Source organism: Balearica regulorum, chromosome 29 (assembly GCF_011004875.1).
Source record: "Balearica regulorum gibbericeps isolate bBalReg1 chromosome 29, bBalReg1.pri, whole genome shotgun sequence".
Taxonomy (NCBI): Eukaryota; Metazoa; Chordata; class Aves; order Gruiformes; family Gruidae; genus Balearica; species Balearica regulorum.
In genome coordinates this window covers 1,697,296-1,717,668 of record NC_046212.1, presented here as the reverse complement: position 1 = coordinate 1,717,668, position 20,373 = coordinate 1,697,296, and the positions used below count along the sequence as shown (strand labels likewise).

The following is a 20,373-nucleotide window of genomic DNA, read 5'->3' as shown; positions in this document are numbered from 1 at the left end:
GGCACCCCGTGCAGAGCCAAACCTGCCCCAAGCCCTCGTGTTCCTGCGCCTGGGGGGACACCAGCCCCCAGGGCAGGAGGCAGAGCCCAGTGCCAGGGAACACCGGGAGCACCCCCCCGGCTTGCTGGGGGTGTCACACTGGCACGTGGCAGGGGGTTCCCTCACCCCGTGCCGGTGGTGGTGGCCCCGTTGGCGGTGGTACCAGCGCAGGCCCCGGTGCGGCTCCCGGACGACAGCATCGGCATGCCGGCCCCACCAGCGCACCCACATACCAGCCCCGGTTGCCGAGAGGTGGGGAAGCCGGGATGGCGGCTAGGGGCTGGGTCGCTAATGGGATTAGGGCCGCTGGGTCAGCGCCGAGCTGGCCCCCGCCAGACAAAGCCGCCGGCCCGGCCAGTGGGAACACACCGGTGCCGGCCCCCAGCCCACTGGGGAACCCCAGTCACCCCTGCTCCGGCCCCCTCCATGCAGGAGGAACCCAGGCAGCCGGGCAGCTGGCACCGCACCCCGACTTGGTGTCACCAGCATGGGGGAGTCCCAGGGGCCAACAGCCCCCCCCCAGCCACCACCCCAGAAGGAAAATGGGGCTGGGGACAGCAGCGTTGTCCCCCACAAACGGGACTCAGCCAGTCCCCCGGCCCGTAGAGGGGTGACACCACGGAGCTGAGCCCCACTCGCACCCAGCCCAGCGCTGGCACTGTCCCCACGCCCCGGCTGGGATTAGCACTAATGGGATTTACCATTTCATCCAATATTCCCCTAAAGATGAGTCTGGGAAGGGGGGGCACTCCCTCACCCCCCGCCACCCCCCCTCGCCCCGCTAAGCTCTTTCTAATTAAAACCAGCCCGGGGCTGTCCATCACCGTCCCCCTTCGTGGGACCCCGGCGCTGCAGGGGGCTGCAGAAGAAGAGCCATGGGGCAGCGCTACATAAAACATGTTTAATATCCAAGGGGGGGGGGGGGGCCGGGGGTCACCCACCGTCTCAGGTGTGGGGTGAGGGGGCGAGTACACACGTCCCCGGACGGGGCAGAGCCGCAGCGACACGTCACACCAAGCACAGACCAGGGGTATAAATACGGTGCTGGGGGGTGGGGGGGGTACAGTACGGGGCTGTCCGTCCATCCGTCCGTGAGGGGCAGGGACATACAATCACTATGCTGGCATGGGGTTGGGGTCCAGGCGGCCGGGGGGGGGGGGGGGGAGGGGGGTGCGGCACGGCCATGGGGACCGCGGGGGTCCCAGCAGCCCCGTCCCCCCCCCGCGGGGGTTGCGCTGTAGGGAGGAGACCTGCCTCGAAGTGACATGGGGGGCCGGGGACGTGTGGGACCCCCGGAGGGGCATGCAGGGCTGGGAGGGGGTGCTGGGAGTGGGGGGGGGGAGTGGATGGTCCCAAATGCCCCCTGCGGCCCTGCTGCCCCCACATTTGGTCCAGAGGAAGGCGAGGGGGTGCACAGACATGCACGGGGATGGGGTGCCCCGGCACAGCTCCCCCGGGCAGGGCAGCACCGAGGCGGCCCCCAGCCCCCATCCCGCTCCCCGGGGCTCTGCCCCCGCCCCCCATATACGTTATATATAGCTATATTTCCACGCACGCACACACGAGATCCGAGGGGAACCGAGGAGACCTCAAAAAAGGCGAAAAAACCCCACAGCAACCGGTGCCAGAAGAAAGCAAAACCCAACCGGGGCAGGGAGGGGGCGGCTGGGGGGGGCCTGGCACGGCCCCGGGGGGCGGCCGGGGGCGCGGGGGGGGGGCTGGGGCCAGCGGCCGCCCGCTCACTTCTTGTTCTTGAGCTGGTTGGCGAGCCAGTCGAGGCCCTCGTAGAGCCCGTCCCCGCTGGTGGCACAGGTGGCCTGGATGTACCAGTTACGGTGGCGCAGGGAGTGCAGCCCCAGCTTGTCCGTGATCTCCGCCGCGTTCATGGCGTTGGGCAGGTCCTAGGGCAGAGACAGGGTCACACGCCAGCCCCAACGCCAGGGGGATGGGCGCTATCCCACCACGGGGGCCCCACGCCAGCCCCAACGCTATGGGGATGGGCACCAGCCCCAACGCCATGGGAAGGAGCGTGGGTCTGCCACCAAGGTGTTAGACACCAGCCCTGCTGCCACGGGGATGGGCACGGTCCAGCCAGAGGGACTGTTAAATACCGGCCCTGATGCCACTGGCACGGGCATGGTCCTGCCGTGGGGGTTGCTAGACACCAGCCCCGACACCCCAGGGATGGGTCCCAGCCCCACCATGAAGACCGCCCCCCCACAGACCCACCTGCTTGTTGGCGAAGACGAGGAGGACGGCGTCCCGCAGCTCGTCCTCCGCCAGCATCCGCATGAGCTCCTCCCGCGCCTCGTTCACCCGCTCCCGGTCGTTGCTGTCCACCACGAAGATCAGCCCTGGGGGGGCAGCGAGCGGGCGCTGCTGGGAGCGCAGGATCCAGCCGCCCCCATGGCCACCCTGCTCCCCAGCGAGCCCTGTCGTCTCCCTCCGCGTCCCCGGGGGGACCTACCCTGGGTGTTTTGGAAGTAATGCCGCCAGAGGGGCCGGATCTTGTCCTGCCCACCCACGTCCCACACAGTGAAGCTGATGTTCTTGTACTCCACTGTCTCCACGTTGAACCCTGTGAGGAGCGACAGCGTCGGGAAACTGAGGCACGCGAGGCCGCGAGCCCCCTCCCAAGGAGGCCTGATAGGGAGGGGTCCCTGCCTGGTGCCCCCCCCGCACACACACCTATGGTGGGGATGGTGGTGACGATCTCCCCCAGCTTCAGCTTGTAGAGGATGGTGGTCTTCCCGGCGGCGTCCAGCCCCACCATCAAGATCCGCATCTCCTTCTTCCCGATCAGGCTCTTCAGCAGGTTCCCGAAGATGTTGCCCATGGTGACGGCGGTGCTGGCTCCGTCCGCAGGCGAGGCCGGATCCTGCGGGGGCACGGGGCAGGCGCTGGGGCGAGGGGTGGCCCTGAGAACTTGGGGGGTGGGGGGGGCTCCAGGACCCCAGGGGTCACCCATACTCTGGGGGGGCTGTGGGAATCAGGAACCCCCGTGTCCTGGGGGGGTGCAGGGCTTGGGGGACCCCAGGGAGGGGTCCAGGGACAGGGCCACGCACTCCATGGAAGCCACCCCTGTGTGCAGCTCAGTTTGGGGGGGGGGTGCTGGGGGTGTGCTCCCCCCTGCACTGCACCCTACAAGGGGACGGGCCAGTGCGCTGCGCTGGGGGAAACTGAGGCACGGGTGCCAGCCCTCTTCGGGGGGGGCCACAGCCTCCATCCCAGCCTCGATATCCCCCTGCACCCCCCAGCCCGTGCACAGCCCCCCCGGCCCTGCAGCCTTCCCGGTGGGGGGCCCCCAGCGCCCTCCGCCGCCCCCAGCCCGGTCCCCCCCCTCCACCGCAGCGTGCCCCTCCCGGCCGTGGGCTGCCGCCCGCCCCCGGAGCGCCCCGCAGCCCCCTCGGCGCGACGCTCTCCGAATTCACTGCCCCCCCCCGGACCGCAGCACACACACACACGCTCCCCCCCCCCCCGCTCGCACTGCACCCCTCCAACGCACCGCCCCCACCCCGGACTGCAGCGCACCCCCAAATCGCCGCCACCCCCCCCCCCCCCCCGCGCCGCATCGCCCCCCGCCCCCGCCCGCCGTACCGCCCCCCCATACCCCGCGCCCCTCCCGCTGCACCGCATCAGCCCCCCCCGCCCGGTGCGATGCCCCCCCCAATGCACCGTGCACCCTCAAACCCGCTACACCCCCCCGCGCCGGCGCAGAGCCCCCCCCCGGTGCAGCGCACCCACCGGTGCACGGCGCTCGGGACGCCCCCCCCCGGAGCGGACCCCCCCGCACCTGGTGCCGGTGCCGGTGGCGCCCCCCGCCCGCAGCTGACTCTGCACCGCTCCCGCCGCCGGAAGCGGAGGCCCGATCGCGCCGATCTCGCGAGAGGAGCGCCCGGTGCCCCCCCCCCCGCTTCCCGCCCCCCCCCCCACCCGCACCGGGCCCGGGGGCGCGCGCGGGAGCGGGGGGGGGGGGCGCCGAGCTCGCGAGAGCCGCGAGCCGTTTCCATGGCAGCGGCTGCAGCAGTGCGGGGGGGGGGGGGGCTGCACCGAGGGGGGGGGTGAAGGGGTGGAGGGGAGCGAGGGGGGTCCTGGGGTCCCCCCCGGCATGAGCAGCGGGGGGGGCAGCGCAGAGCCCCGACCGGGGGGCGGCACGGCGGGGGGCGGGTGCCCTGTGCTGCAACGGGGGGAATGGGAACCCCAATAACTGCACGGAGGGGGCTGGGGAACCCCAATAACTGCACGGGGGTCTCGGGGACCCCCCTCCCGCACAGGGGTCCCGGCCCTGCCCCAGGCCAGGTGGAGCTCCCCGCCCCCGCCCGGTGCGGTACCGCCGGTACCGAGGCCGTCCCGGTGCTGACGGGCCGGGTAGGGGCAGGCAGCGGGCGCGGGGCATCCCCGGCTCCCCCCGTCCCTCGATCCGCCCAGCTGTCCCGCTCTCCGTCCCTCCGTCCGTCCCGGCTCGGTGAGGCGGGACGGGACGGGACGCGTGGCCCCGCCCCGGGCAGGTAAGGGCGGCCTTCCCGGGGGCACCGGCAGGACCGGCCGCCCCGACAGCTGCCCCGCGGGGCTCCCCTGGACACCCCGGGGCCGGGGGGCTCCCGAGCATCGCGCTCCCGGGGCCGCCGCAGAGGGGATGGGGGCAGCGGGGAGGGCGGGGAACGGGGCGGGGGTGCGGGGGGGGGGGGGGTGCGGGGACCCCCGTCAGGGTCCCGGGATAGAGCGGGGGGGGTCGGTCGTGTCTGGGCCCCGCCGCTGGTGGCACAGCCCCGGGCAGGGCCCTCCCGGCCGCGCCCCGGGGCCTCCCCGCGGCCGCTGACCTCAGCCCCGGGAGCCCCGACGGGGCGGCGGCCCGAGGGCGCGGACACGGCCTGGCCCGGCCGGGAAGCGGGGAGGCGGCGGCGGGGGGGGGGGGGGGGGCAGGAGCCGCCGTCGTGGAGCAGACCCCGGGGCGGCCCTGGGCCCCTCCCGGGCCGGGGGAGGGGGGGGCCGGTGTGAGCCCCCCCCCCCGCCGGCCCGGGCTTTGTCCTCGAATTGAAAGCGTGAGCGGCGGCCCCGGGCCGTGACGGGCGAGCGGGGCTAATCCGGCCCCGCATGACTGGTCCGGGGAAACCGCCGCGGGGGGATTACCCCCCCCCCCGCCACAACGGGGGGCTCAGCTCCCCCCGGCCCGCCCAGCCCCGGGGGGTTCACGCCCACTGTTGACCCCCGGTCGGGGAACGGCAGGGACAGACCCTCGTCCCCAAGGAGGCACGTGCAGTACCGGCCCTGCGTCACCGTGCCCTGTCCGTGGGCACGCCAGGCCGCCCCCCCCCCCCCCCCGGGCCCCCCCCCCCCCGCCGTTCCGCCCATCACCTCACGTCCTGCATCCCGGCCGGGCGCCCCGGGACAACGGGAGCCGTGCGGGGCCGTGCCGCACCCACGGGGGTTGCACAGACCGTGGGCACCCCTGGGCACATTCGCGGGTGGCCCGGGGCGCAGGGCCGGTGGTCGGGCCCCGTCCACAGCCAGCCAGGCCCCGAGCGGCGAGAGGACGCGGCCGCCCCGTCGCACCGGGCACGGACCGGTACGGGCGGCCCCGACGGTCCCGCGCCCCGGGGGTCTGCACGTCCCCCCCCCCCCGCGCCTCCCCAAACCCGAGGGTCCCGGGACAGCGTCCCCGGGCTGTCCCGGGACTCTGGCCCACCGTGCCCTCGGGGCTGTCCCGGGAAAACCCGTCACTCCACTCCCCCGTGCGCCCCGGGCTGTCCCGGGAGATCCCGGGCTATCCCCGGCCCCCGCTCCCTCCGTGCGCCCGGAGCTGTCCCGGGCTATTCCGGGATCCGCTCCTCCTCGCGCCGGGACCTATCCCGGGCCGTCCCGCATTCCCCGCGCCGGTGCCGGTGCCGGTAGAGCGAGTGCGCGGGGCGGCGGGGCCGGGCGGGGGAGGCGCGGTGTCGTGTCCCCCCCCCCTTTTCCCGCCCCGGCAGCGCTCTGGGCACGGGGCCGGGGCGCAGCCACCCGCCGGGCTAATCCGGGCCGTGACGGACAGGCCCGGCGCCGCCGCTCCGGCCGCCCCATAAGAGGTGCCGCGGCTCCGCCGCTCCCCATTGTTAGGGCGAGGACGCGGGGAGGCCCCGCTCGGCGGGACCGGCCCATGGGGACCCTCCGCGCCGCCCCTATAAGAGGGAAGGGGCTGGAAGATGCTCCCGGGTGCTGAGCGCTGCGCACCCGCCGCGCCGAGCCGAGTCCAGCCGCGCCGCCTCCCTGGGGAGCCGCCGGGAGCCGCGCACCGACCCCCGAGCATCGGGCGCCGGGCACAGAGCACCGGCACCGGGTACCGCGCACGGACCGCCGGGCACCGGCATCGGGCACCGCGCACGGACCGCCCCGACGCCGCGCCCCGGGAACCGGGCAGGGAGCGGAGGGCACCGCGCTCCCGACGCCGCGCCCGGGGCACCGGGCACCGGCTGCAGCCCCTTGCCGGTGTTAGAGCCGGACCGCTCGCCCGGCGCTCCCCGCGTCTCCCCGCGGCCGCCCTCATCGGAGCCGCCCGCCCTGCCCGCGCCCCGCGCGTCCGGAAACACGCGTGGATGTAGCGGCCGGGCCGGGGGCTCCGCGGCACCATAAATACCCCGGCGGCCGCTCGCCCGCGCACTCTGCCGGGGCTTCCCGGTGCCGGAGTCATGCGAGCCGCCGCGCTGGGGCTGGCGCTCCGGGCGCTCTGGGCTCTGGCCCTCTCCTCCCTCTCCAACACGCTGGCCGTGAACAACAGCGGGCGGTGGTGGTGAGTCCGCCGGTACCGGCACCGGGGGCGGGGGTGGGAGCGGGGCTGGCACCGGCACGGAGGTGGCTGCCCCGTACCCGGGGATGGGGCACGCAGGTGCAATTTGGGGGACACACACAGGGACACGGGGCTGCGAGCCCTGGGTGGGAGCCGGCTGTGGGGATGCCCGGGGTGGAGGATGCTCCAGTAGCGGAGCCGGGTCAGGCCCCCGGGGGGGGACGGGGGGGGGGGGGTTGAGGTGGGGAGCGGGATGCCGGGGACCCGTCCCCGGTGATCGCCATCCCCGCCTGTGCCGCAGGGGCATCATCAACGTGGCCTCGTCCACCAACCTGCTGACCGACTCCAAGAACGTGCAGCTGGTGCTGGACCCCAGCCTGCAGCTGCTGAGCCGCAAGCAGCGCAAGCTGATCCGCCAGAACCCCGGCATCCTGCACAGCGTCAGCTCCGGCCTCCAGACCGCCATCAAGGAGTGCAAGTGGCAGTTCCGCAACCGCCGCTGGAACTGCCCAACCTCCCAGGGCCCCAACATCTTCGGCAAAATCGTCAACCGGGGTGAGGCTGCGGGGCGGCAGGAGGCGGCGCGGGGCTCCCTGGGCCCCCTCTGCATCTCCCAAGCGGGATGCTCGAAAAAGCACCCCCGGTTCCCTGTGGGGCTTCGCTGGTCCCCGGCCCATCGCCAGCCTGTCGTGGCTGCGGGTTGGGGGTGCCGGTGGGTGCCCCCTCCCTGTCCTGACAGCACCCTGAGGCCCCCGCTCCTCTCTGCAGGCTGTCGGGAGACGGCGTTCATCTTTGCCATCACCAGCGCCGGTGTGACGCACTCGGTGGCGCGGTCCTGCTCGGAGGGCTCCATCGAGTCCTGCACCTGCGACTACCGGCGCCGCGGCCCCGGGGGGCCCGACTGGCACTGGGGGGGCTGCAGCGACAACATCGACTTCGGGCGCCTCTTCGGGAGGGAGTTTGTGGACTCCAGTGAGAAGGGCCGTGACCTGCGCTTCCTCATGAACCTGCACAACAACGAGGCCGGGCGGATGGTGAGCGCGCGGGGGGCCGCGGGCAGCGCCGGGGAGGGGACTGGGATGGGCACGGCCACCGAGACCCCCAGTCCGTCCCCATGGATGGGTTGGGCACCATCAGAGAGGTGTTTCCCACCCAGCTTTGGGTGGGCTGAGTATGATGTGATGCCGTGGGGAAGCGGGGTGTGGGAGCATGGTGGTCCCCCGGGGAGGTCCCCGGCTGCTCATGGCACTTCATGCCCCCCCCCACTTGCAGACAGTCTTCTCGGAGATGCGCCAGGAGTGCAAGTGCCACGGCATGTCGGGCTCCTGCACCGTCCGCACATGCTGGATGCGGCTGCCCACGTTCCGCGCCGTGGGCGACGTCCTGAAGGACCGTTTCGATGGCGCCTCCCGCGTCATCTACGGCAACAAGGGCAGCAACCGGGCGTCGCGGGTGGAGCTGCATCACCTGGAGCCTGAGAACCCGGCCCACAAACCCCCCTCGCCCCACGACCTTGTCTACTTCGAGAAGTCGCCCAATTTCTGCACCTACAGTGGGAAGACGGGGACGGCGGGCACAGCCGGGCGCTTCTGCAACAGCTCCTCGCCGGGGCTGGATGGGTGCGAGCTGCTGTGCTGCGGGCGCGGGTACCGCACGCGCACCCAGCGCGTCACCGAGCGCTGCAACTGCACCTTCCACTGGTGCTGCCACGTCAGCTGCCTGAACTGCACCAACACGCAGGTGCTGCACGAGTGCCTGTGAGCCCCCAGGGACCGCCCTGCCCAGCCCCAGAGGGGGTCTGCGCCACCCCCCATGACGGGTGCCTGGCTGGATTGAAGACGCCCATGGGTGGGCACGTGGCTGTGCCCCAGGGACACCCCGTCCCCATCCCACCCTGGGCAGAGCGGCCGCCCCGGGGCCAGTAGCTGGCCTGGGTGTGCTCGGTGCCACGCACCTTCCAGCCACCCCTTGGCTGCTCCAGCTCTGTGGGGTCCCCTTCTCACTGTAAATAAAATATTTATTGCGGACGGTTTGATGCCGCCCCCACCCCCATGCTTTGCTGGCCCCAGGCCCAGTTTTTTATAATTAAAGATAATAATAATAATAATTAATAATAATAATAATGCTTTGTTACAGGTTTCACTGATAGCCTTTAGAGAAGAATAAAGGATATATTTTTATCAGTCCTGCCCCAATTCATTTCTGGGGGGCCAGGGGAGGGAGGGGGCAAACTGTAGCGGGGAGTAATGTCCCCCAAACTGTGGGGCTGGGCAGCTGGCCCCTCTGCCCTCATCCATCCGCTCTGCCGGTCCACCCATCTCTCCATCCGCTCACCTCCCCATTCCGTGTCCATCAGCCCCTCCAGCCGTCTGTCTGTCCATCCTTCTACTCCTTTCCTCCGCCCTCCCCTCCGGCATCCCCTCCCCACAGACCCCCTTCTTTCTCCCGCTGTGCCCGTCTCCAGCCCAGCCATCCCTGCCGCCGCTCCCGGCCGGGGCGTCCATCCCCATGGCTGGGGCGCCCATCACCATGGCACCTGGGCTGCGGCATCCCCGGCACTGGAATTTGCCGGGGCGGTGGGGCTGGTGCCGCTGGGGCCGGGTGTTGGGAGCGGCCACGGGAGGTGCAAGACGGCAGACAGGGAATGAGCATCGTCCATCACCAGTCCCGGCCGGGGCTGACGGCTCCCCTCGGCTCCGGGGGAGGAGGGGGGCTGGGGAGGGCACCGAGGTTACTGGGGCCGGGGGAGCCGGGATCAGCCGCTGGCCCCACACGCGGCCCCGCACCCGTGCGTGGGGTCTGGCTGCAGCCAGAGAAAGGCTGCGGCACAGGTGGGACGCAGCTCCGTGGCTGGCAGGTGCCCCGCTGGCATGGGTATCCCCCTGGGATGGGGATCCTGAGGGGACGGCATGCCCCCGGGACAGGCATCCCACCGGGGAGGGGGTGTGTGTCCCCTGGGATGGGATTTCCCCTGGGATAAACATCCCACAGGGGTGGGCTTAGCCCCAGGATGGGCATCCCTGGGAAGGGCATCCCTCCGGGACAGCTATCCAGCTATCCCCTTGGGACAGGCGTCCCATCAGGGTGGGCATCCCCCTGGGACAGGCGTCCCCTCAGGGCGGGGGGCACGGGGCCTGCGTACACCCTCTGCACCGTAACTCCACACCTTGGGGACAGGGCAGGGTGAAGCTATGGGCTGCAACCTCCATCCCCATGACCGGCACAGGGCAAACCACACGGCCACGGCGACATCCAGCCACGGGGAGCGGGCAGGGCCCTGCCCGGGGACCCCCGGTCCCACCGGTGCCCACCCACGGCATGGGTCCCCACAGCTCGGGTTGCCCCACGGCCGGAGCCGGGAACCTCATGGGGCGCCTGGGGATCCGCGACATCAAAGGCTGCGGGATGACGCTGCTGCCGCCCGAAATATCCCCTAGAGCCGATAGTGGAAAAGTTGATGTTTAGACCCGGAGGAGGAGGAGGGGGGGGAAAAAACCCTGGGGGCCCCCGCTGTCCGTGCCAAGGTAAAAACACAGCCTGGCGTGGCAAAATAAAATAAAGAAATGCGAGAAAAAACGACTGGAAAGGAACACAGCCCGAAATAACCCTCTGAGCATCTCCTGCCTGCCGGGAGTTATCTGCCTGCTAAATTCTGCACACGCACAGGGCATGAAAATAGCCTGTTTTCCTGCGGTAGCGAGTCAGGAATATAGATAATGACATTCTTATAAGTCACCTCTGTTACTCAGCTTTTCCTGCGCGCCAGTGACCGCCGGGCACCTCGGGCAGCCACGACCCCCGGGCGGGCAGGGGCACCCCGGGCGCAGGGCAGGCGCCCGGCTGCAGGGCGCAGACCTCCCCGGCTTGTACAAATACGCGCGGGTGCTGGAAATAGCCGCTGTCGCAGCGCCGGGGCCGGTGCAGGGACAGGGCGGTCCCGCCCCGTGCCAGCCTGTCACATCTGGGAAGCCGGGTAACAGCTGGATGGCGGCCGCAAGCCAGGCCTGCTGCGGGCTGTGCCCCCCCCGGCAGGGCTGGGGAGCGAGGGGGGAGCGCAGGAATTTGCCCAGACGTGCGGGACAGAGACAGGAGAGGACGCAGAAGGGCAGGACAGAGGGGTGGTGTCATGCCCAGAGGTGCAGGACAGAGGGACAGAGCCATGCCCAAAGTTTCAGGACAGAGGGACGGGACAGTGCCCAACGTTTCAGGACGGAAGGCCAGAGCGGCACACAGGAGTGCGGGACAGAGGGACCGTGTCAATCCCAGAGGTGCAGGACAGAAAGACAGGACAGTGCCCGGGGGGGGGCAGGACAGAGGGACGGAGCCGTGCCCAGCTGTGCAGGCTGGGCGGTGGCACCGGCCCACCTGGAGGACCATCCCCATCCTGTCCCCATCCTGTGCCCCGTTAACCGTTGGCAGCGGCACAGCCCCGTCCCGGCTCCCCTTGCCTCCGGTCGGCGTGGGCCCGCGTCCCGCCAGCACCCGGCTTGTCCGGCCGCCCCCCCCCCCGGCCGCCGCATTCCTCCGGCGCAGGGCCAGCGCGCCCAGCAACCGTGGCAGGGCTGGCCTCTAATCCCCGGGCATGCCAGCCCCGGGGGGACCGTCGCCGTCACCCACTCCCCGATAGGTGACCAATGCCCGAGACGAACAATTAGGGACAAAGCCGGAGCCGCCGGGGGCTAACGCCGGCCTTCACGGGTGCCTTGTGCGGCATTCGGCGAGTTTAATGAATTGTCCATCACTCCTTTCAGCTCCGCTCGCCCGGGCTGGATTAATCTGAGAAGCCGCAGTGGGGAAGGAGCCGCTAAGCCTGTATTTATTACTCTGCCATTGTAACTAATTGAGGTAATTATCTGTGACTCCAACCCCGCGCAACAATGCTGCATTCACCGCACACCCTTCCCACCGGCTCCTTCTCGCGGCCTGGGAGAGCCAGCATCGCGTGGCCACTGCGTCCGGGGACGCGGCCACGACTGGGCGGCCACCGTGCAGCAGAGACAGGGCTGGCACGGTGCACGCAGGTGGGATGCGGCTGTCGAGAGACGTGGCCCGACCGGCACCGTGCGGCTGTGGGGTGGCTGGCACCACGTCCATGCCGGGGCTCCACGGGGACGTGGCCAGCGCTGCCGGTACACGTGGGTCACGGCATGGCCGGCGTCAGCTGCACACGGGGGTCACAGCTCTCTGGGGACAGCACCGGGGCCGGCACAAGTGTGGCCGTGGCTCTCTGGGGACGCGGCCGGCACCGGTGACACCGGTGGGTCACGGCTCTCCGGGGACGCTGGCACCCCCGTGGCCGCGGCCGTCTTTGGGTGCCGTGACCCGCGGGGCGGTGCCATGCAGAGGGCAGGGTCCCTCCCGCGTCCCCGCAGGCACAGGGCAGGACCCCGCTGCCCCCCGGTGCCCCCCGCTGCCCCCCGGTCCGGTCGGTCACCGGCTGCGCGGCGACATCTGCCGGCCGCGGGCAGAACCCCGACCCGGTCCAGGGCACCGGTACCGGCCGGGACCCCCTCGCGGCTGCGCCCCCCCCCCACCCCGCGGGGACCCCGGGGCGGCCCCGGGCTGCGGCGGGTTTTGGGGGGCGGCGGGAGGCGGGGGGGGGCCGGGGGGGCGGTGCCGGCGCCAGCGCAGCCCGAATTAGAAGGTGATTTTCTCGGCGGGGAGCGGGAGGGGTTCGGGCAGGAGCGGAGCCCACGGGAAGGGCCGTGCCGCCTTCCCCCGCGTCTGGGACACCCCAGGCCACACCGGGCAGCGTGCCCGGCCGTGCCGAGCCGTGCCGAGCCACACCAAACCACGCCGTGCCGTACCGAGCCGAGAGAGGCTGTGCCGTGGCCATGCCGGGTTATGCCTGGCTGTGCCAAACCACACCGGGCCGTGCCAAGCGGTGCTGAGCTGCGCCAGGCTACGTCAGGTTGCAACCAAGATGTGCCGAGCCGTGCCAAACTGTGCCGAGCCGTGCCGGGTCGTAGCAAGACACGCCAGGCACCACTGAGCCGTGCCAAACTGCACCGAGCTGTGCCAGGCAGGCTGTGCCAGGCCACGCTGTGCCATGCCAGGCCGTGCCGTGCTGTGCCAGGCCAGGCCATGCCGTGCCAGGCCATGCCAAGCGATGCCGAGCCATGCCGAGCACCGGCAGGACTGCAGCCGTGCTGCGGTGGGCTGCGGTTGCCGACACGGCTCAGGTCGGGCCCAGACGCGGGACCCTGGTTCCGTGTCGGGCAGTCGGGGCCACGCTCCGGGAGGGGGGACGCGTGGGTTGACGTGGCCCTGGGGCTGCCCCGCGAGCAGCTCCCCCCCCCCGAACGCCGCAGTCCCCTGCCGCGCCAGCTGCCCCGCGCCGTGACCTCCCGGCCGGTGTCACCGGGATAATGACAGGGTCGCACAGGGGGGCGGGGGAGGAGCCGGTTTTAAATAACGTGCAAATTGGACACGTTATTTGTGCGGTTTCCTCTGGCCACGGGGATCCTCCCCCCCCCGCAGCATGACTAAGAGGTGGTGGCCATTGGGGGGGGAACGGTCCCCCCGGTGACTCACCCGGGGTCCCCCCCCGGCCGTGACGTGGGGCCGGTGGCGGGGGGCCAGACCTGCTGCGCTCACCTATTCATTACGGGGCACCCGGGGGGGGGGTGTGTGGGGGGGTGGCGCATCCCACCCGCACTGCGGTGCCCGCCGGGACGCCCGGGGCCTCCAACTGACCGCGGGCCTGCGGGGGGAGGGGTGTGCAGCCCCCGGGTCCTTCTGGCCTGGGGGGGTCTGGGGGGGGGGTGATGGGCCCTTTCGGGGGCTGCCCCCCCATAACCCCCCCCCCCGCACCCACACACACGGGGCAGAGGCAGCGTGCCAGGGTCCTGCGGCCTTTATTGGGGTCTGCCCGTGGGAACCACAGCCCCGAGCCCCGCCCCCGAGGGCCACACCCCGCCAAGCCCCGCCCCCTGAGAGCCACACCCCGCCAAGCCCCGCCCCCGAGGGCCACACCCCCGCAGGCCCCGCCCCTCAGGCCCGGGGGGGGCTGGTGGCCCCCGGGGGGGCTCCGGCGCTCTCCAGGCTGCTGCTGCTGCTGCTGTAGGCGCAGGCGTCGGGGCAGCGCCGCCACCGGGGCCCCCCCGCGCCCCCCTCCGCCTCCGAGTCGGAGTCGGGTGCCGTGTGCCGCCGGATGCGGGACACGGCCTCGCGCAGCGCCTGGGCGTAGAGCGCCGGCCTCCGCGGGGGCGGGCGGCCCCGGGGACCCCCACAGCCACCGGGGCTCCGCCACGGACTGCGGGGGCTGCCACGGGACTCCCGGGGGGGCGAAGGTGCTGCCGGGGGGGTGGCAGCCTTGGGAGGCGCGGGGGGGCTGCTCGGCGGGGCGGCGGGCCCTGGGGACCCCCCGGCGTAGCGGACCTGCTGCCGCTGTGGTGGGGGGACGTACTGGGCCCGGACCACCACGCGGGTAGCATCGATGAGGACGTGCCCCCCCCCACCCCGCCGGCCCCTGCCGCGCCCCGGGACCCGCTCCCGGCCGGCTGCCGCACGGGGCAGCGTCTGGCTGTGCCGGGGGGTACCGGGCCCCCCCGGGGACGGCTGCATCCCGGGGCGCTGACGGTGCCCGGCCTCGGTGGCCGCCCGGGGCAGCGTGTGGCTCCAGCCCCCCCGCAAAGCTCTGCGGCCCCGGGGTGCCGGGGGGGGGCTGCGTGGTCCCCGGGGGGGCCGGAGCTGCAGGGTGCGGTGGGGAGCGTTGTAGGCAGGGGGTGAGATGTAGGGGGGCGGCCCCCCCCGGCGGGCATGGGCCGCCTGCACCCGCTGCATGTGGGCCTCGTAGCTGGGGGGGCTCGGCCTGCCCCCCGGCAGCAGGGGATGGGGCGCACAGGGGGGGTGCCAGCCTCGGGCTCCGCTGGCCCCTGTCCCCTTGGGCTGTCCCGGGGGGCTGCGGGCAGTGGGCGTCTGGGGTCGGATCTCGCGCCCCGAGGGGGGCGGGGTGGCGAAGTCCTGCAGGCGGCGGGGGGGAGCAGGGGGTGCCGGGGGCCAGGGGGGGGCCAGCTCCGCCACGAAGCGCTTCTCCAGGTACCTGCAAGAAAGAGAGGAGGGCATGAGGGGCGCGAGGGCTGGGGGGGTGCTGCCCGGGCAGGGGCCGGGGCGCAGGACGGACTCCCCCCACCTCCCCGTCCCCACTCACGCGTACTCCCCAGCGATGCGGCGGTAGGTCCAGGGGGGCTCGGGCCGGCACCCCGCAGCCATGCCGGTAGTCGGGCTGCAACATGCCACCGTGTCGATCTCCACCAGCAGCAGCTTGGTCCGCTCGCAGATCCGCAGGCGCCCCGCGCCCCGCTCCGGACCACCCAACATGGCCCCAGGGGGCCTCGGGGTCCCTGCTGTGGGGTGCCGGGGGGGGCCCGCAGCCGCACGCTCGCCGGAGCCTCGGCGCAGCCACGCGCCTGCCCGCACACACACGCAGCCACCGCTGCACGTGCACCCCCGGGGACCCCCGCCCCCTGCCTGGTGGCACTGCCAGGCCGGCAGCCGTGGGTCACGGTGCCCCCCCGGGGCAGCCCCGGCAGCAGGGAGCTCAGCGCGCTGCAGGGACCCCACCAGCCGTCCCGAGGGTGCCCCCCACCCCAGGATCCCTTCCCCCCCTGCGACAAAGCGAGGCAATGCCGGGTTTGGCACCGAGCGCTGCAGCCCACGCGGGCTCCGAGCGGAGCTTAGCAACCCTCCGCTGGCGGCATGGCAACGGCACCGGCACGGGCACCAGCCCCCAGTGTGGCACCGGGCCCCCCCGGACCTCCCCCAGCCCCACGGGCACCTGCCCCGGCTCTCACCTCGCACCGCTACGCCAGAGCCTGTGCTGGACCCCAGCGCTGGCGGGAGCCGGTGGTGGCGGGGGCCACGACTTGGCCTCCCCCGGGCCAGGAATGTGCCACGCTCAGCACAGCCGGGCCTCACGCCTCCCCCGGGCGGCACCGGCAGCCAACCCAGGCATCCAGGCTGCTGCGACCCCCTGCCAGCACCCCACAGGGACCCCAGCATCCCACCCCCACTCCCCTGGTGCCGCCCCCCAGCCCCTGCCCTGACACCCCCTGCTCACCATGGTCACCACCAGGAGGGTCCCTGTGTCCCGCCTGGTCCCTGTCCCATCCCCAATCCCGGCCTTTTAGAAAAGCCACAGGCGGAACAAACAGGGATTTAGGGTCTGGGTGAGCTCAGCAGATTCCCCCGATCCTGCAGGGGGGAGCAAACCCCCCCCCCCCCGGGCACCCCCTCCCTCAGAACCAGTGTCCCCCGAGCGCCCCGCGGCGAGGCCGGGTTTGTGCCAGGTCTGTTTATTTGCAGTTTCTCTCCACACGCGAAGCGGTGGTGGGTGCAGACGTGGCCGGGGCGGGGGGCAGTGTGGCCGGGGGGGTGTGGGGTGGCAACCCCCGGCCGGCCGGAGCTGAGTGACAGCGATTAAAACCGAACTCAGTGAAACCCCACGTGGGGGGTGCGAGGTGGCAGGGACGAGGGTCCGCACAGGGAATGGCCCCCGGCCCAGACATGGCTGAACTCGGCTTTGGACCCCGGGGAGGGGGGTCGGGAGGTGCCCCCAGCACCCCGCCAGCCCAGCCAACGCGGCCTCGGGGTGCGGGGAGCCGCGAGCTTTCCCCACCCGTGGAAGGGCTGAGGTGGCGGGGGGCTGCCCCACGGCTGGAGGTTATTGCTGGATGCTGCTGGTGAGTGAGGTCCCCACCCTGGGTGTCCCCACCAGCCCGGGGAGGGAACAGTGTGGCAGGAGACGAGGGTGGGGGCACCCAGAGGGGCTGAAACCACCCCCCCCTACACCTCAGGGGCCCTGTGGGAGGACCAGGGCTTGCAGGATGTCCGAAAGAGAGACAATTCCCTTGACCACGTCGCTCTCATCCACCACCACCAGCCGGTGAACCTGGGGAGGGGACAGGCAGGGGCTAAGGCTGGTGCGGGGACCCCGGGCCCCCCCCTCGCCCCAGGGAACAGGTTACCTCAGCCTCTACCAGGCGGTTGATGATGGTTTCCAGCGTCTCGTGCTTGTAACACTTGAGGACGCCCTCGAAGTAGTGGGATCGGTGCTGCAGCGCCCGCGTCACCGTCACATCCAGGTTGTTGTACGTCTTCTCAGCTGCCAGGTTCTGGGGCAGGGAGAGGTGTTGGGGACACAGCTGGGCCCCACGGTACCCCCACCATCCCACAGTTGCCCCCCAGCCCAGGCTTTGCCCCCTCCCCACCTCTGCAGCACCCCCCACAGTACTCACAATAACATCGAATTTGGAGTAGATATCCACCACCCGCCCTAAGAAGAGAAGGAAAGGGCTGTGAGAGGCACCCGTGGTGCTGAGTCACTGTACAGCTGGTCCCCAGCACACTGGGAGCGACGTGGACCCCGAGCCAGCGGTTTGGGGACAGCCAGCACATGCTGTGCCCCGCGCCGGGCCCCGTCCTTACCCGAATCATCGACGACCGGCAGAGCGGAGACGCGGTGCTGCACAAAGATGCCCAGCGCCACGTAGATGGGGGTGCTGGTCCGCACCATGGCGATGTTGCTATAGGTGCCGATCTGCAGCTCTTCCAGCGTCTTTGCCATGAACTCGGGCTTTGGGACCTCTGCTATCTGCGGGGGACGGGGAGGGGGACAGTGCTGATGCTGGCTCGGCCTGCCGCGCCCCAGGCCCCACGGTGCTGCCAGCTCGGGCCGCCCCTGACTCGTGGGGGGCCTGGGCCGCCGTCCTAGGAGTGAAAGCAGAGAGTGCTGGGTGCGGAGTGGGCTCTGGGGTCCCCCAGGCAGAGGCAGTGCAGGCAGGGGCGGTGGAGACGGACCGCAGGGTCCACGCAGCATCCTGCAGACCCCCCAAGCACCTGCAAGACGCTGCGAGGCACCAACACTGCGCCCTCCCCAGCGCCCCGGAGCCGGCGGTACCTGGCGCAGCCTGGGCTGAGCTCATCTCAGGGTGGCCCCTGCCGCGGGGCAGGGACGGGACTTACAAAGAGTTTGAGGAACTTGAGGATGCGTTTGTGGGTGAGGATGTAGAGCGTGTTCCCCGAGTCGGGGTCGATGACAGGCAAGCGGTGGATTTTGTTCCGAATCAGGGAGGAGACGGCGTCGAAGAGGCTGCAGGGTGGGGTGGAGGAAAATCAGGGCTCACCCGGATGGCTGGCCTCACACCCGAGGGCGCTGCCACCAGCTGCGCCCCCCTCCCTGTGGCACGGGGGTACCTGGCATTGGGGGAGATGCAAACCAGCGGCTTGAAGGAGTCCTGTAGGTAGACCTCTGCGGGGGGAGGAGAAGCTGAGGGGATCGGCAGCACTGCGGGCAGGGAGGGTGCAGACCCGCGGAGCTCTGGGTACCCCAGGCAGGTCTGGGAGGGTGGGAGGCACCTGGCAGCAATCCTCCTCACCTCTCCACGTCTCTATTTTGTGCTCCTCCAGCTCATAGATCTGCACCTGGGCACGAGGAGAGAAACTGGGATCAGCTACGGCCACGCGTGGAGCGGACAGAGGCCAGACCCCGGGTCCCTGCGGGGTCGAGCTCCACGCAGACGCCCTGGTCCTTACCATGGGTGACTTGTAGTAGCGGTGCAGGATGTTAATGAAATCGGTGATGGTCAGCATGCCTGGGGAGACGGGCAGGGTGAGCAGGGTCCCACCCGCCCCCCACCGGGACCCCCCGCCCCCCACCGGGACCCCCCGCCCCCCTCGCTCACCCACGAAGCTTTGCTTCTTGCTGTCCCACAGCGGGGCAGCCCGCACGCCGTTGGTGACCAGCGCGAAGAAAGCCTTCTTCACCTGCGGCCGGGAACACGGGGCACGTCGTGGGGGGGAGCGGGGACCCCCCGGCAGCCCGTGCCCCTCCACTCCGGCTTACAAGAGTTTTGCGAGGTGGGTGAACGGCCCTGAGGGCGTCCCCCAGCCCCAAACCCGCCCCCCACCCACCTGCAGGGAAGTGTCGAAGACGACCAGTTTGGAGCTGGTGGGGATCAGGTCGTAGCAGCGGTGGGACTTCATGAAGGCGGTGTAGGCCCCGCGGTGGGGCTCCCCTGGGGACGGGCAGCGTGAGGCACCTGCCAGCAGCGAGGGGACCCCCCCGAGGCCACCGCGGACTAGCGGGACACCCGAACCGAGGCGGCACCTCCCGAGCCCCCCCCGCACCCCGGGATCCCCCAGACGCTCCCGGTATCACCTTCCAGCCCCGCAGGGCTCAGCTCCGCCGGGCTCTCTGCGGCCGGACCGGGACCGGGATCCTGCGGACAGACATGGGTCGGGCCGAGCCGCAGACCCAGCCCCGTTCCGTTCCGTTCCCTCCCGGCCCCGCCGGCACCCCCCACCTCCATGGCCCCCGGTCCGTCCCGCCGCCTCCGCCACCCAACTTCCGCCCGGCGCCTTTGGCGCCAACTTCCGCCAGCACCTCCCACGTGACCGGAAGCGCACGTCCCACGTGACCGATGCCCGCAGGGTGACCTTTCCCCTCCCGCCGGGTCACGGCGGCCCGGGCAGGCGGGGGGGGGGGGAGGGGGCGGCCCACGGGCCCCCCGGGCAGCCCGGCCCCAGCCCCCCCCGCCCCGCCCGGCCCCGCCCGGCCCGGCCCGGCCCAGCCCAGCCCAGCCAGGGAGGCAGCGGTGGCTTCTCACGCGCTTTATTTTAAAATAACATCCAGTGGTTTCGGTATCGGTAAAAACGGGATTTCTACGCGCCCCGGCTATGTACAGCTCTGAAAGTTAAATTTCTCGTATATCTTCTGTTAAAACTTTCTCATCCCCCACCCCCACTCTCGCTTTTTTGTCTTTTTTTTTTTTTTTTTTAAACATTTTTACCTTAAACCTTTTTGCAGCTTTGACGAGTTGCGGAAGCAGCTTTAAAGACCGTCCCGGCCCCCCCCCCCCCCCCCCCCCCCCCCCCCCGCCATCCCGGGCACACCGGGGGGGGGGGCGGGACACTGACCCCCTTCATCCCCCCGAGGGTGGGGGAGGCCCGCGGCCCCCTCCCCCCGCTGTACGTTTGTGCGTTGTGAGATCCCCCCCCCCCCCCCCAGCCTCCGTGGGGGACCCCCCGGGGTGGGGGGGGGTGGGGGGGGCGGGTGGTACCGGCCCCGGGGGGGGGGGCAGGGGGGGCTGGTGTGTAATGCCCACTCGCTGCTTCGCTCTCCGAGGCCGCCCCTACCTGGCAGGAGGCTCCAGACACACCCCCCCCCCCCAACCTCGGAGATTGGGTTTAAAAATGCCACGGCCCCCCCTTGCCCCTGCACCCCCAATCTCAGCCCAGCAGAGCACAAAGAGCCCCCCCCCCCCCCCATCTAGTATATACAATATAAGGTATAAATAGATAAATAACCTGCCCCTGCCCCGTGCCGACAGCAGCCCTGGGTGTTGTGAGTTGGGGGGGGCGGGGGGGGCTAACCCAGCCCTGCCAACCCCCCCCCCCCCCCCCCCACTGCTGAGGGAGTGGGTCTGGCACCCCCCGTCCCCTTCCCCCCTCACGCCTTGGCACGTCACACGGCTGGGACCCCCCCCGGGGATGAGGGCAGGGGTTCCCCCATACCCCCCCCTCTCCCCAGGGACCCCACAGCCGGAGGAGGGGGGACAAGGGGGGGGCTG

General features: G+C 71.6%; 4 protein-coding genes across 5 annotated transcripts; 1 reads left to right on the top strand and 3 right to left on the bottom strand.

The window, feature by feature from the left end:
- Positions 1-926: 926 nt before the first annotated feature.
- Positions 927-3,926, bottom strand: ARF3 (ARF GTPase 3). Of its 2 annotated transcripts, none has more exons than XM_075737558.1 (5): positions 3,833-3,926; positions 2,728-2,917; positions 2,507-2,617; positions 2,269-2,393; positions 927-1,940 (listed from the first exon to the last, which is right to left on the bottom strand). In XM_075737558.1, the coding sequence occupies exons 2-5, from the start codon at positions 2,873-2,875 to the stop codon at positions 1,779-1,781; spliced, it is 546 nt and encodes a 181-aa protein (XP_075593673.1). In that variant the 5' UTR covers positions 2,876-2,917; positions 3,833-3,926; the 3' UTR covers positions 927-1,778. The 2 variants fall into 2 exon arrangements, with proteins under 2 accessions (XP_075593673.1, XP_075593674.1); XM_075737559.1 differs by having other exon boundaries at positions 2,728-2,939; positions 3,833-3,918.
- A 1,691-nt stretch (positions 3,927-5,617) lies between these two features.
- On the top strand, positions 5,618-8,938 carry WNT1 (Wnt family member 1). The gene is made up of 4 exons (XM_075737553.1): positions 5,618-6,805; positions 7,104-7,357; positions 7,571-7,836; positions 8,075-8,938. The coding sequence occupies exons 1-4, from the start codon at positions 6,705-6,707 to the stop codon at positions 8,561-8,563; spliced, it is 1,110 nt and encodes a 369-aa protein (XP_075593668.1). The 5' UTR covers positions 5,618-6,704; the 3' UTR covers positions 8,564-8,938.
- Positions 8,939-13,795: 4,857 nt separating this feature from the next.
- DDN (dendrin) lies at positions 13,796-15,383 on the bottom strand. The gene is made up of 2 exons (XM_075737552.1): positions 14,955-15,383; positions 13,796-14,846 (listed from the first exon to the last, which is right to left on the bottom strand). Exons 1-2 carry the CDS (start codon positions 15,122-15,124, stop codon positions 13,796-13,798), a joined length of 1,221 nt encoding a protein of 406 aa, XP_075593667.1. The 5' UTR covers positions 15,125-15,383.
- Positions 15,384-16,082: 699 nt separating this feature from the next.
- PRKAG1 (protein kinase AMP-activated non-catalytic subunit gamma 1) lies at positions 16,083-19,164 on the bottom strand. Its single transcript, XM_075737554.1, has 12 exons — positions 19,108-19,164; positions 18,963-19,023; positions 18,716-18,819; positions 18,487-18,568; positions 18,338-18,396; positions 18,181-18,226; positions 17,999-18,053; positions 17,768-17,894; positions 17,231-17,396; positions 17,041-17,078; positions 16,771-16,917; positions 16,083-16,694 (listed from the first exon to the last, which is right to left on the bottom strand). Exons 1-12 carry the CDS (start codon positions 19,111-19,113, stop codon positions 16,596-16,598), a joined length of 990 nt encoding a protein of 329 aa, XP_075593669.1. The 5' UTR covers positions 19,114-19,164; the 3' UTR covers positions 16,083-16,595.
- Between the last annotated feature and the right edge of the window lie 1,209 nt (positions 19,165-20,373).